At 40.7% G+C, this 12,509-nt stretch overlaps 1 protein-coding gene across 2 annotated transcripts in view; it reads right to left on the reverse strand.

The window, feature by feature from the left end:
- The window catches only part of itga6a (integrin, alpha 6a), a 28,127-nt gene that overhangs the window by 2,790 nt on the left and 12,828 nt on the right, over positions 1-12,509 (reverse strand). For both annotated transcript variants that reach the window (XM_050049151.1, XM_050049152.1), the window contains exons 3-24: positions 12,020-12,099; positions 11,654-11,915; positions 11,316-11,447; positions 8,910-9,123; positions 8,483-8,676; positions 8,306-8,400; positions 6,341-6,468; positions 6,173-6,262; positions 6,018-6,079; positions 5,764-5,933; positions 5,433-5,576; positions 5,218-5,333; positions 4,586-4,748; positions 3,303-3,389; positions 3,137-3,216; positions 2,965-3,042; positions 2,773-2,875; positions 2,491-2,667; positions 1,870-1,959; positions 983-1,090; positions 793-891; positions 572-697 (exon numbers count right to left, since the gene is read on the reverse strand). In XM_050049151.1, the coding sequence (XP_049905108.1) occupies positions 572-697; positions 793-891; positions 983-1,090; positions 1,870-1,959; positions 2,491-2,667; positions 2,773-2,875; positions 2,965-3,042; positions 3,137-3,216; positions 3,303-3,389; positions 4,586-4,748; positions 5,218-5,333; positions 5,433-5,576; positions 5,764-5,933; positions 6,018-6,079; positions 6,173-6,262; positions 6,341-6,468; positions 8,306-8,400; positions 8,483-8,676; positions 8,910-9,123; positions 11,316-11,447; positions 11,654-11,915; positions 12,020-12,099 (2,798 nt within the window). The remainder of the gene's footprint in view (positions 1-571; positions 698-792; positions 892-982; positions 1,091-1,869; positions 1,960-2,490; positions 2,668-2,772; positions 2,876-2,964; positions 3,043-3,136; positions 3,217-3,302; positions 3,390-4,585; positions 4,749-5,217; positions 5,334-5,432; positions 5,577-5,763; positions 5,934-6,017; positions 6,080-6,172; positions 6,263-6,340; positions 6,469-8,305; positions 8,401-8,482; positions 8,677-8,909; positions 9,124-11,315; positions 11,448-11,653; positions 11,916-12,019; positions 12,100-12,509) is intronic.

The following is a 12,509-nucleotide window of genomic DNA, read 5'->3' on the forward strand; positions in this document are numbered from 1 at the left end:
CCCGCTCTCCTCCCAGGTAAGTAGTCCACAGTGGTGGGGAGCGAGGTGAAGGGACCTGGGGGTCACTAGCTAGCTCATTCCTGTCTCACTTCAAATGAGCTGTGTGCTGTTTTACAATTGAATACAGTAAGATTAAATAATTCAATGTATGGGAAATACTGGGTTACTGCATGAAGCGTGTGCAAATGCCGTGGTCCTCTGATGGGAGAGGCTTGGGACAAAGAGAATTGAGCTGCAGGAGAACTCTGCCTCTTTTTTTTTTCCATTTCCAGATTTCTGCCTACCCCAGCTTTAATGACTGACTCATCTTTTTTTGGGATTTCTAATTAAATGTAAAAAAAAAAAAAAAAAGGTTACCACAGCCCGAAGTGAGGCCTTCAACATGCATATTTTGACAGCCTAAAATATATAAAGGTATTCACATTAATATAAAACGCGAGACTACACACAGACGGCACCTTTTCTGACCTAATTTCCCTTAAGGGTTTAATTACACTTTTGTTTTATTCCTATTTTCATCCTAAATTATCAATCATGGGTGACATGACAGTGTAACGTTCTCGTATCTCACCTTCCAGAGCAGATACACCAATAAAGCCAAAATCAAGATGCCTGCAAGAACAGCGATCAGTATGATCCACCAGGGAACTCCACTGTGCTGCGATACTGCACCTTCAGGAGACACGGCCACTATCACCTGCGATATAACACCACAAAGAGGAAAACCAAGAGATCAGGTGAGCTAGGATCAAAATATAAAGTTAATTATTCTTTTATGGCTGTTGAGCTTACATCAGTGTGAGGAGTCGTCAGGATCATGTTTTTAGCCTGAGTGTGGAGGACGAGTGAGGCCTTCACAACAATATGCATGTTTAAAACAGAGGCGTAGTCCTGGGGGAAAAGAAAAACAGCAGTTCAGAGGAGACAGTCGTACCAAGTCACAGACGACACACATGGAAACGATGGAAATACAATGTGTTACCTCAATAAAGGTCGAGTTCCAGAGACGAGACCTCAGCTCAACTGTTGTACCGTCCAAGCCCTGTAGGGGGCACTTGAGCACCACACATTTGAGCTCACGCTCACATGTCTGGGAAGGAGAGTTATTACAACCAGTCAGTACCTTTATACACACATCCTTTACTGAAGTTAAAGTACTAATGACACACTGTAAAGCCCAAACCTCAAAATTATTTGAAATAAATTGAAATAATTAAAAGGAAAAGCAGCAAAAGCTCACATTTGAGAAGTTTGAACTACAGCTGCATGATATACAAAAAATAATAATTATACTGCAATTATTTTGACAGATATTGTGATTGCAATATGAACCATGATGTTAGTGGTAACATTTATTTCAGCATTTTATTTTCACTGACAAAATAAGAAAATGATGAGGATGATTTTTGCTGGGGTTTGTACCAAACAAGCATGCTCGCTTACATCTGAAATATTATTTTCTTAGGCTGGGGCATCTTTGTAGCACCACAGTGCTTCATGTGTGACATATTTTATCTCTCTTCTAAAAAAATGACAGCTCCTGAAATTTGAATATTGCATGATTTATATTGGTTAATTATGCAGCCCTAGCTGGAACAAGGAAATATTTTTTCAAAAATCTAAAAAGATGTCAATAAAAAATTTTGTCAATTGACCTATTTTGCGAATGTACTGTATATTTTGTAATATCTTCATCTTTTTTGTGAATTTTTAAAGTAACTTGAAGAAGTAGACAGTGGCATGAAAAAAAATGCTTAAGTACAAGTACCTCAAATTTGTACATAAGTACAATATGTAAATGACTGTACTTAGTTACATTTCACAACTGTTTATATAAAAGAATGTGAAAACATCTGTACAAAGACTCACCAGAACTCTTCTTTTGTCTGAGAGCGAAGACATTTTGCCAACAGCTTTTCTTTCTCCAATTTCCCGTTTTGTCCTGGATGCAGAGGACTCCTGAAAGTACATTTGTCTTAATTAATTAAAAGTGGAATCAAGACTTCTGGACAGTGATGATTTTAAAGTAAAGGAGCTGTATATGACATTCAGAGCATTAATATAGCAGCAAACCACTATTTGCTATATAAAGATGTAGTGGAGTAATGGCGTCCTAAGCAGAGAAGAAGAAGAGAAGAAGATATACAGGGGAAATTCAGTTTCTCAATCTGCTGTCACATACACACACACACACACACGCACAAACAGGACCTTTACATGCATTAAATGGAGGGATGTCAGAGTGAGGGGGCTGCCCATGGACGGGCTCCCCATGCAGTTGGAGGTTTGATGCCTTGCTCAAGGGCACCTTGAGGTGAACTGACACCTCTCCAGCTATCAGTCCACACTCCATATTTGGTCCGGACATGGACTTGAATCCGTTACCCTCTGGTTCATAACCCAAGTCCCTATGGACTGAGCTACTGCCGCTCTAAATGTTGCACACAGCTCCCTTAAGTACATGAAAATACAGGTTAAAAAAGACACTACCTGGATGTGTTTGAGAGAGCTGACTTCAGACTCAGGAGAACACACGACGTCCTCCGGTCCTGTGGAGGTGATCCTCACCAGGTACAGAAGCCATTTACCATTTTTGTTGAATTTGGGCCACTGAATGTGAAGAGAGGCTTTGACAGAAGGCTTCAAAGACTTCCACAAGTTGTTTATCTGAAGGAGAAATCAGTATGTCACGATTTTATAAACAAAACTGCCAAACTATATGAAAGCAGTGATTTGAAAATCATATATAGCCGATTAGATGAATAAACTTACTCTGAAAGAATACGTAATCAAACTTCCAATCTCTTCTTCTGTCTTCATGGCACTTTCACCTTTCACAACACCTCCAAAAGTAACCTGATTGGGGCTGGCTTCCCTGATGAACACAAGTAAATACTTGATTTCACACACTGCTGGAGGCACTGTATATTCATCTGTAGTCAAACAATAGTTTAACACACTTACCCACTGACCGACAACGGCAGCTCAATGATGACTTTCACCTTCACTTTAACAGGGACAATATTTTCTTGCACACTTGTTCTGAAAGAAATAAAATACACCAATACGGTACAGTGGTTTTATTTATATTAACAGCAGCTTATCTGAAAATGCAGGAAAAAGCTGCAGTACTTACGTTTGGAGCTGCAAGTCAATGTCCATCTCGGTGGTGTCCTGGGTGATACCATCAGTGCTCAGGATGATGTAAAATGTAGCCTGGGGCAAGAAATAAATAAAAGCATTTTTCATATTTGAAGTACAAGAACTAAGTGGCAGGATGAACGTGTGAAACTAGTCTGTACCTTTGAGTCTCTCTTAAAAGGATTGCCCAGCTCACAGTCCGCTTGAGAGCCGTTCTGATTGGCTGTGCAGATGATCGGCTTCTCCATCTGGAAATAAAACATTGTAAAATTTCAAAAGCTGAATGGTAATATACTACAAATAAAACAGGAATTAGTAAGTCAAAAAGTAATTAGACTGCACAGTAGTTTTTGCAGTTTTAGAAAACAGTCGTGTGTAAGCACAGTTAAACCTACATGGGGTCACTGTGTTACTGTAGCCTACATTAGTGTAGTCACATTACATTTACTCTTCTTACTTTAACAAAGTCATTTTTTGTGTAATTTTAAAAATCACTTATTATATTATTTGAGTCATTTTTATCTAAAGTATTGTTCTTCTCCACAGTTCAAGTCGCATTCATACCAGAGTAAAAACTGAATCAATGCACCACCCGGCAGGCACGCTAAGTGACCCAAATCAAACACACCTAGATGTTCCTTCACCACCAGGTGCATTCTGGGTGTGGCTAACATGCTAATATGCTAATGTGCTCAAGGAACTTCTCCCTTCAGTGAGGTGTGTGAGGCCTTTCTGTAAAGCCTCTTTCAGCTCAACATGTTTGAAAACTTTGAGAAGTCCAGTGAGACAGAGAGGCTGAGTGGACTGGTTATACTGGGACAGAGAGGCTGAGTGGACTGGTTATATCAAGCTTTGAGAATGAACAAGCAGAGAAGATTAACCTAAAGCAGACTGTGGAGGACTGTGGATGCACAGGACACAGAATGACAGGTGAGTACAACAACAAACACTTGATAGGCATCATAGTTTTTTGTGCATGTGTGTGCACTTTGCATCTCTCTTTTTGCTTTAATGTGTGTGTCTGTGGCTGCAGCTGCTGTTTGCATTGTCTTTACATCTCCGTGTTGTGTGGCTTGGTGATTTTTTTATTTTGCATTGCACCTGCAGTACCCATTTTTGTTTCTGGTTGATTCTAGTGAGGCTAGCAATAATCAGGTGTACACACAAGCTGCAAAGTGAACTCTTCTACAGAAAAGGACTATTTTGTTGGTTTGGACGTAAGGGCTGTGATGTGATGGCATCACATAACTGTCTTCTTTACCCTCCTTTCAGCCCAGCTTTCTCTCCTATAAATGTAACATGGTAACATTAATTCAGAGTACTATTTAACTGAGCTACTTTTTTACTTTTATCAAACTTCATTTTTACACAACTTATTTTACTTGTACTTGAGTAAAACATCTTTACAGTACAGTACTCTCTTTCCATATCTGGTCTTGCTTACCGTTGTTGGAGTTGAGCGGACTCCAGAATATGACAGCGTATCTGGGAAAGTCCCCACCAGCTTTGCCTCGTAAGCATCATCTTCATGCATGTTGTCGACTGTCACACGCAGAGCCAAGTCCTTCCTCTCGTAATTCAGATGAAACTCAGGGACGTTGTTCGTGCTGCAGATACACAAACATAACCACTCACTTAAGGTTGAGTTTTATGAAAAAAAAACCACACAAACATTTTATCCAGCCATTGCCCACTTGCACATCCAGGTAGATAGGTAGAGCCGCATTAGAGTCATGTTTCTGGTGAATGTAAGTAATATATTTTAGCTCAGGTTTGTAAACTCGGCTTTTAAGATGTTATGTGCTGGGCAGGTGTTACTCTGTCAACCTGTCTGAGCTTGTTTTCTGGCTATTCTTGAATTTCAGCGGGTTGTTGGAGCAGTGAGACTCCACCATGCAGCCTACAGTATGTGTGGCCCAAAAATCTAAAACAAAGAGCTCATTGTAGCAGAGCTGGAGCTGGAAGTAAAAGCAGTTCTTTAACATTACACAAAGTCATTTAATTGAATGGTAATATTAAATTAACTCAGATTAAATGAATGAATGTAAGACAGTTTTAAGATCCCATTTTACTCACATGGGTAGGGGGGGGTACTCGTCTAGGTTGCTCTTTTTGTAGTATAACTTGTACTTCATCTTCAGGTTACTCCGGCAAACATGATCACTCCCACATCCTTCTTTTACAAAGTTGACCTGCAGCAGCAACAAATAACAAAACCACATTCAAACTTTTCTCCACTGTAAACATTTGGTCATTAACTTAATAATAAATGTCATAGTCTGGATGTTTACCTCGATGACGTCTTTGCTCGATTGAGAGGACTCTAATATGGGCATGAGCTGAGGAAGGCTGTTCTTTGTCTTCTTTTGTTTAGTACCCACAATTTCTGCAGATACCTCAAAGGGAAGGCTGCGCATCTTGTCCTTAATGTTGTCCTGTGAAAATCACAAACAGACACCGGAGTAACCGGGTCATGATTTCTGGATAGAGACATTGCTGTTGAGTGTTTTTAAATATATTTTTTTGCCGCTTGAGCACCACAAGCTGATACAATATGTGTTTCTGATTTTGGGGTGAACTGTACCTTTTGAATAAAACAGCCCTTTGCTGTAAAATGTTTACCTTTACTTTGGCTAATATCTTGACGCATGTTTTCTGGTTTTGGCCGCGGAGGTCCAAGGTGCTGTTAAACTGGTAGTCAGTTTCAGTATGGGTTTTGTTGAGCATTATCACTCTGGAAGGCAGCCCCTGCTTCCTGCGATCTCCGTCAGCCTCGACAGAATAGCTGATAGCTGCAGTGAAGAGGGAAGCACGTGTAAGAACAACTGAGCGCATCTTGGATTTGTAAAATAAGTTGTTTTTACCATTTGACTTACTCAGTTTCGGGTTGTAAGATGTAGGTTTTGCTGTGTAGCTGAAGCACGCTTCCACAGTTAAGCTGAGAATAGGACATGGGTTTTTTAAATGATTATAACAGAGGCAGTTTTGATTATGAGTTCGGCTGAAATGTATGAATATTAGAATAACTTACCAAATGCTGTTACCACAGTTTTTGATTGTAAGGTCAATTTCCCGTGGAGATATTTTGACATCTCTCCTGATTCTAATTACTGGCCGTGCCCTGAAAGAAAGGTTGTTAACTGAAGGTACTGATACACATCAGTAAGGGTTAAATGGACCTTAAATGTGTAATAATTACCTGTAGATGAAAGCTGTGTCCGACAGAGAGCCGACAGCCAGGTCTGGATAAGAGTTACCATCCAGGTCCATGTTCCCAGCCAGAGAATAACCAAAGAGTTGCATGTTGTGCTCTCTTCCTGAAAGGACCTGTAATGACGGAGGAATCATTTCAGTAAAAACTACTTTTAAAAAAAAGCATTAAAAACTAGCAAATTTTTAAATAACATAATATTAAAATATTGCTTCCTGAGTATCAGGAGCCAAAATGAGTTGGAAGACTGTGACAGCGAGTGCTTCAATAAGCCTCGGTTCCAGAGTAAGACTGTATTTGTTTTATTGAAATGCTTTATTGATCATCGTAAAGAAATGCTTTTTGGAAGCCCCTGTGCACAGGAAGCTTGAGACAAACCAATGTCTTTAACAAGTGAAAAGTTTTCATTTTTAGTTTTTGGCCACTTGGGGGCAGCAAAAATAAGCTGTAAACACAACACGTATACATATTATCAGCTTTCAAAAGAGTGATTTGCATTTCATCTGCCACATCTTTCAAACTCCAAACGCTCCAAATGTTCTGTTCTGCTTTTATCAAGTCCATTCTTTCTTTTAACATTGTTTGTTGGTTTGATAATCTGAGCCTGAAAAACAAGAACAAGAACTAGAAACAGGAATTAGTAAATCAAAAATTCCAGCATCTGTATGAAGAGAGGGTCACTTCTACAGCTCAGTCTGTTGTCTCAGACTTTCAATATCAATGTGTTAAGTTTCAGATGCTTCCATCAGGGCGGAGGTTTTGCCTCCCTAAATGCAGCACTAAGCGTTACAGATTGTCCTCTGTCCTGGCTGCTATCGTGTATTTTAACCAGCAGTGACCATTAATGTCCATGATTTACCGCTGACAGTGTGTGATACCAAATACTGTGTGTTATGTATTGAACTTGTCTGTTTTGCAGTACTCATGACTACTGTCTGTATCTCAGACTGCCCCTAGGGGACATGAAAGTTTACCTTACCTTTTCTTATCTTACGGACAAGTTGCAATACAAACTCTCTGTTAAAATCTCTAAGCCCAGGCCGAGATGACCCTGATCACTGCAAGTTATTTTTTTACAGATTTGACAAAGCTCATACAGAGCCACAGAAATCTGTTTTCCAGGCTGATTAGTTATCCCTGTTACTAGTAAACTGACCATCCTCAAAACTGGAGCCCCTTTAAGTTGAAACAGCAAACGTGTTAACAGTTGCTGTTACTATTCACTGTACACATCCAGCAGTCACAGGCCAACATAACTGGTGAATTATGTGGTGTGGTGAATGTGAGCGCAGTATTCACTCTACTTTTAGCTGTTTTTGGTCTCTACCAACTGCTGAGGTAAATATCTGCCTCTTTAGCTGCTAAAAGCTTCACCAGCTAGTTGCTCACTGAGTCTGTCATTTGGTGACACAATGGTGGGTTTTTAGGGCTTTTCGCTGAAATAGCTGCCTGCTGCTGCCAAAAACAGCAATGATGAGTATCTTAAACTCAACATATGCTCTCAAAGACATGGGCAAGGGTCCATTATCTTGGTTGCCAAAAGACCTGGTCTCCCATGTGATGTTTTAAAACAAATTTACGTGACCTTCATTCATCCAGTGTTGCCAGCTCAGTTTGGGATGGAGAGGGCACAAAAAAGGTGCTGCTGGCCACCCTGCGCACCCTCGACAACATTATCAAGGACAGTTCGTCATCACTGCACGGTTTTCTTGCCTGCAGCCTCACCATCCGCTTCATAGGCACAGGGCATTTGTAGTACTCACAAGTAGCACCAAGAGACATAAACTTTCCTTTATTTCCCATGCTCTTAAATTGTTTTTTATTGCTTTATAAACAACCTGAGATTTAGGATTTATGCTCTTAACTACATGCTTTGCTTAAGATTACTGATTGATTAATTTGATTACTGTTAGGTTTGACGCAATTTAGGATTCATTTGTTTCTATAGCTGACCTGTGCAGGGCTGGTTTTGATTCCTCGTGCAGAGCCATGATAAATGTACACTTTTCCTGCACCGCCATCATCATAAGGCGCTCCAACGGCAATGTCTGCATGAGAAAGAAACCAGTTTACGTGACAGAGACTGAGAGAGAAAACAAAAATAAAGCTACAAAATGACAGCTAAATTACCTCTATATGAGTCTTGATTGATGTCGCCGATGTTCTCCACGGCCAGTCCAAACATGGAGTCTTTGGTCCCGTTTAGACGGACAGGAGTGACTTTTTCCCACCTTCCTGCCTGGTTGATGTAGACGTAAACAGCTCCTCCAATGTCTCCCTCCTTCATGTAGAACTGAGGGGCTCCTACAACTACGTCTTCCCATCTAAGTCATAGAAGGGAGGTAAATATAATAAGAATACGACCTTCTTAATGAAGTCTACTGATAGGAGAACACTGAATTCTACAATAGAAACAGATAAGATACCCTTATAATAGAGTGACCTTAAAAGATGTCAGGTCCTTCCTTCAAATCACAAAGCTTTACAGATGTTTCTCTTACAAGAATTAATTATCCAAACACTAAAAGTAGAATAAAGGTGATCAAAATGTTCCTACCCATCACCATTCAGGTCAACCACAGCCACATCGTATCCAAATGAGGATGCGAGTCCCGGCCCGTGCAGAGTGTGCTCCACCAGAAGTCTTCCGGAGGCTTCGTTTTCTTTCTTCAACAGGACCACAGCTCCACTGTGATTGGCTCTGGGCGCTCCAGCAACCACCGTCAGGGTGCCTTTACCGGTGATGCTGTGTCCCGAATCGAGTGAGAATCCTAAAGTGTGAGAGATGTTGCTGGACATAAATATCTTATTTTACACTGAAGATCAGATTTATTTTTACCCCCTTTTCTCCCTAATTTGAAACAGTGCTGACACTCATTGTTGGCCAGACAACCACGTCTCTGCACATCCCTTTCTTTTCACCTGCCAGTGAGGAGATTCAGTGAGGCGGCTGACCACCTGCACATATTTACAGTATCCTTACATTTGGATGCAGTTGCCCTGACCAACCAGTAAGAGTCACTAGTGCAGCAACATAGACAAGCTCTCCTCCAGTTTCTACAACACACTGAAAATTATGTTTGCTGCAGCGCTTCCGAAACTTTATCTGTCAAGCCAGAAATTTAATCAGATGGAAACAATACTGTTGAGACAGAACAAAGGAGAGTGAAGATGAATTTCTTAATCAAAAACCTGACCTGCATGCTTCCTTTCAAGCATTTTTCTCATTAGCTTCAGACGTGCAGATGAAACTGCCACAGTTATCACACAGAGGACACAAAGCTCTCCTGCTTTACCAACAGTGGAGACAACAATTTTGATTTATTTTTCTTCCCTGTCAAAAAAATGTCCATCTTGTACTGTGACATGGAATTAGCCTAAGAAAAAATGCTATTCTGAATCTTGATTGCCTCGTTAGCTTCCAAGCACTCTGGTTCCTTTCTATAATTACACTCGGTGGCCATTTTATTAGGTACACATTCACAGTCTAATGTAATCCAATACATATGTTCAGCCATAAAGTCTGCTTTTATGATGCCTGTAATGTTTTTGACACTGTCATTGAAGTGTTAATTCAACTGTATGTTTTTACACCGAGGTCATAGTTAGTGGTGGTGTTCTGTTATTTTGTTCCCCTCACGTATGTAAATATGGAGAACAGAAAAAGAGAAACGGCTACGAATATTGTCCCACACCACCTCTAACTATGACCTCAGTAATAAACATATAGTTGGACTCAGGCCCACCCACAGAAAACAATAAATGCAATGTTTATTTTTGATGTTTTAATAAGCTATGGTGAATATTTTAGTTGAAAATAAAATTTGGTTATCATTGCTTAGATTTAGGATGAACATGATAATTGTTGAGGAGTGACTGGGCCCAAGAAACTAGGCCCCAAGTTGGCGTTCCCCTTTTTCTCCCCTGATGGGCGAATATACGCCTTTTCGACAAAGTCAGCAAAAAAAATGAAAATCAAAAACTTTGTAAACCTGAAATTTATGGCAACTAAGGCATCAGATTGTTCAGGTGAGCCTGATAAAGTGACCACTAAGTGTATTCTTGTGTGCATCTTGTGCCTTCTTTGGACGGATAGTAGAGAGATGACTTCAAACGAGGGTAGAACAGGAGAAATGACACACAATGAAGGTCCCCACCTGGACCCAAACCAGAGACGTTGCCCCATCCTTGTAACCTTATCTTTCCCAAGTCAGCAAAAATTGTCGAGGTCACGTCCATGTATTGTACCATACTGCCCTTGTGTTTATGCGTTCACTGAGTGTGTCACCGACATTCTAGCCAACATGATGCCAGAATAAACAGCAGGGTTTTCCCGACCATTACAAGACTTGGAAGTCACGCCTAAGCTTTTTATTTTCACAGCGCCTACGCTGAATGAACAGAAAACGTTTATGCTTAGACATGTTTTGCTGTCATCTGTGGCTGCGCTGCTTCTGTTCTCTCATCTGCTCTCTGTCTGAGTTTCACTGTGGGTGGGGCTCAGCTCCTCCAAGCACAGGAACACTTATTTCTGTTTTATTTATTAAGGATATTCAATTTTTTCCCCCCAAGTTCAAATTCAGGAAGTCTGAATATTCTTAATTCATTGCTTTTTGCAAATGTGTACTTGCATTATCATTCTATTATATTATCATTTTATTGGCATAAAATGGTTTTAAAATTACATTATCATCATTTATGGCAATTATATATGGAACAGTATATCGTCCAACAAACGTACTTATTGTGACGGGCCTGGTTCCAGCAAGATTTTCACACAATAATTAACACTGATCTCGGGGTAAAACTAGACAATAGATCAACCACTGCCCATGCTACATTTGTTTGCATTGCTATTGGAGGACCTTCAGATGAAGTAACCACAGAGCAGTTCATCTCTAAACACACAGGATATAAGTAGCCCACACATATAACTACATCGGTTTCGGTGGTAAACGCTCACCGAGGTAGCTGTTGGCAGGTACGGGCACAAGCTCAGGGTTCAAGAGATGCTCATCTCCAACTTCATACGGGCCGTCATCATACACTCCCATCTCCAGCAGAGTGTTGTTCTTTTGCTCCACTCGTACAATGCCTGCAGAAATGTTTATTGTAGCATAAAAAAATACAAACATTATTACTTAGTACTATGTTACTTAGTTTAACAGAATGGGAAACTTGGTTCTGTCAGTAAATACTGTAGAGCACTGTGTGTGCATGCATGTGTGTGTGTGTGTGTGTGTGTGTGTGTGTGTGTGTGTGTGCGTGCATGCATGTGTGTGTGTGTGTGTTGTTAGTGACCTTTCCAGTTGTAAGCCCCCGGTGCTCCAAACACCACATAATGGTAGTCCTTGGTGAAGGTGGCAGCCAAACCCTGCTGACAAGATCCAAACATCTCGTGCCCTCTGTTTCTGCCCTCACAGAAGTTCCAGTTACCTCCGTCCTCATCAGAGGACAAGTCGATAGACAGGTCCTGACTCAGGACATAACAGCGCCCGGTGATGTCCCTGGACTCCTGAGGGGTGTTCACAAACACGCGCCTCTGATAGCGATGAGCACAGGTCTGAAATGACAAAACACAGCTGAGTTTAAGTTCACACAACACTAGCCGATAAGACCTGAAGGTTACTGGGAACTGATATGGTTCAGACGCTCAGTTTGACTCACCACAATCTTTCCCCCAGGCCCCTGGCTCTGAACCGTCACCCCCATCCACTGATTCTCCTTGTTCTCAACAAGTACGTTCTCTTTCAAAATATAGCAACACAAAGATGTGAGCATTTATATTCATTTCTGACTTTTAGAAACAATACAGTATGTTGCAGAGTAGGGCAAAGTAGGACACGTCCCTAGACCAACATTGTGATCAACATATTGGCATGCTTACTTATTAGCATAGCGTACCTACTTAGCATGCTAACTGGCTAACCCTGCAGTACTTTACAGGATTTTTGTTCAATGTTACTGACGATTTTGTTCATTGTACTCACTTCAATTTGGGAAACTAGCTTAGCTCTGAAGAAGCACAAAGGAATTTTTAAAGAAGTACAGGATAAGCACAGTGATGATGTCAGAGGGCTGTGATTGGTTGATTGCGATGTTGGTCCAGAAACGTGATGTGAGATGTTGATCCAGTAGCATGTCCTGCTTGGCAAAA

The sequence above is a fragment of the Epinephelus moara genome, chromosome 7 (genome assembly GCF_006386435.1).
Source record: "Epinephelus moara isolate mb chromosome 7, YSFRI_EMoa_1.0, whole genome shotgun sequence".
NCBI classification, from domain to species: Eukaryota; Metazoa; Chordata; class Actinopteri; order Perciformes; family Serranidae; genus Epinephelus; species Epinephelus moara.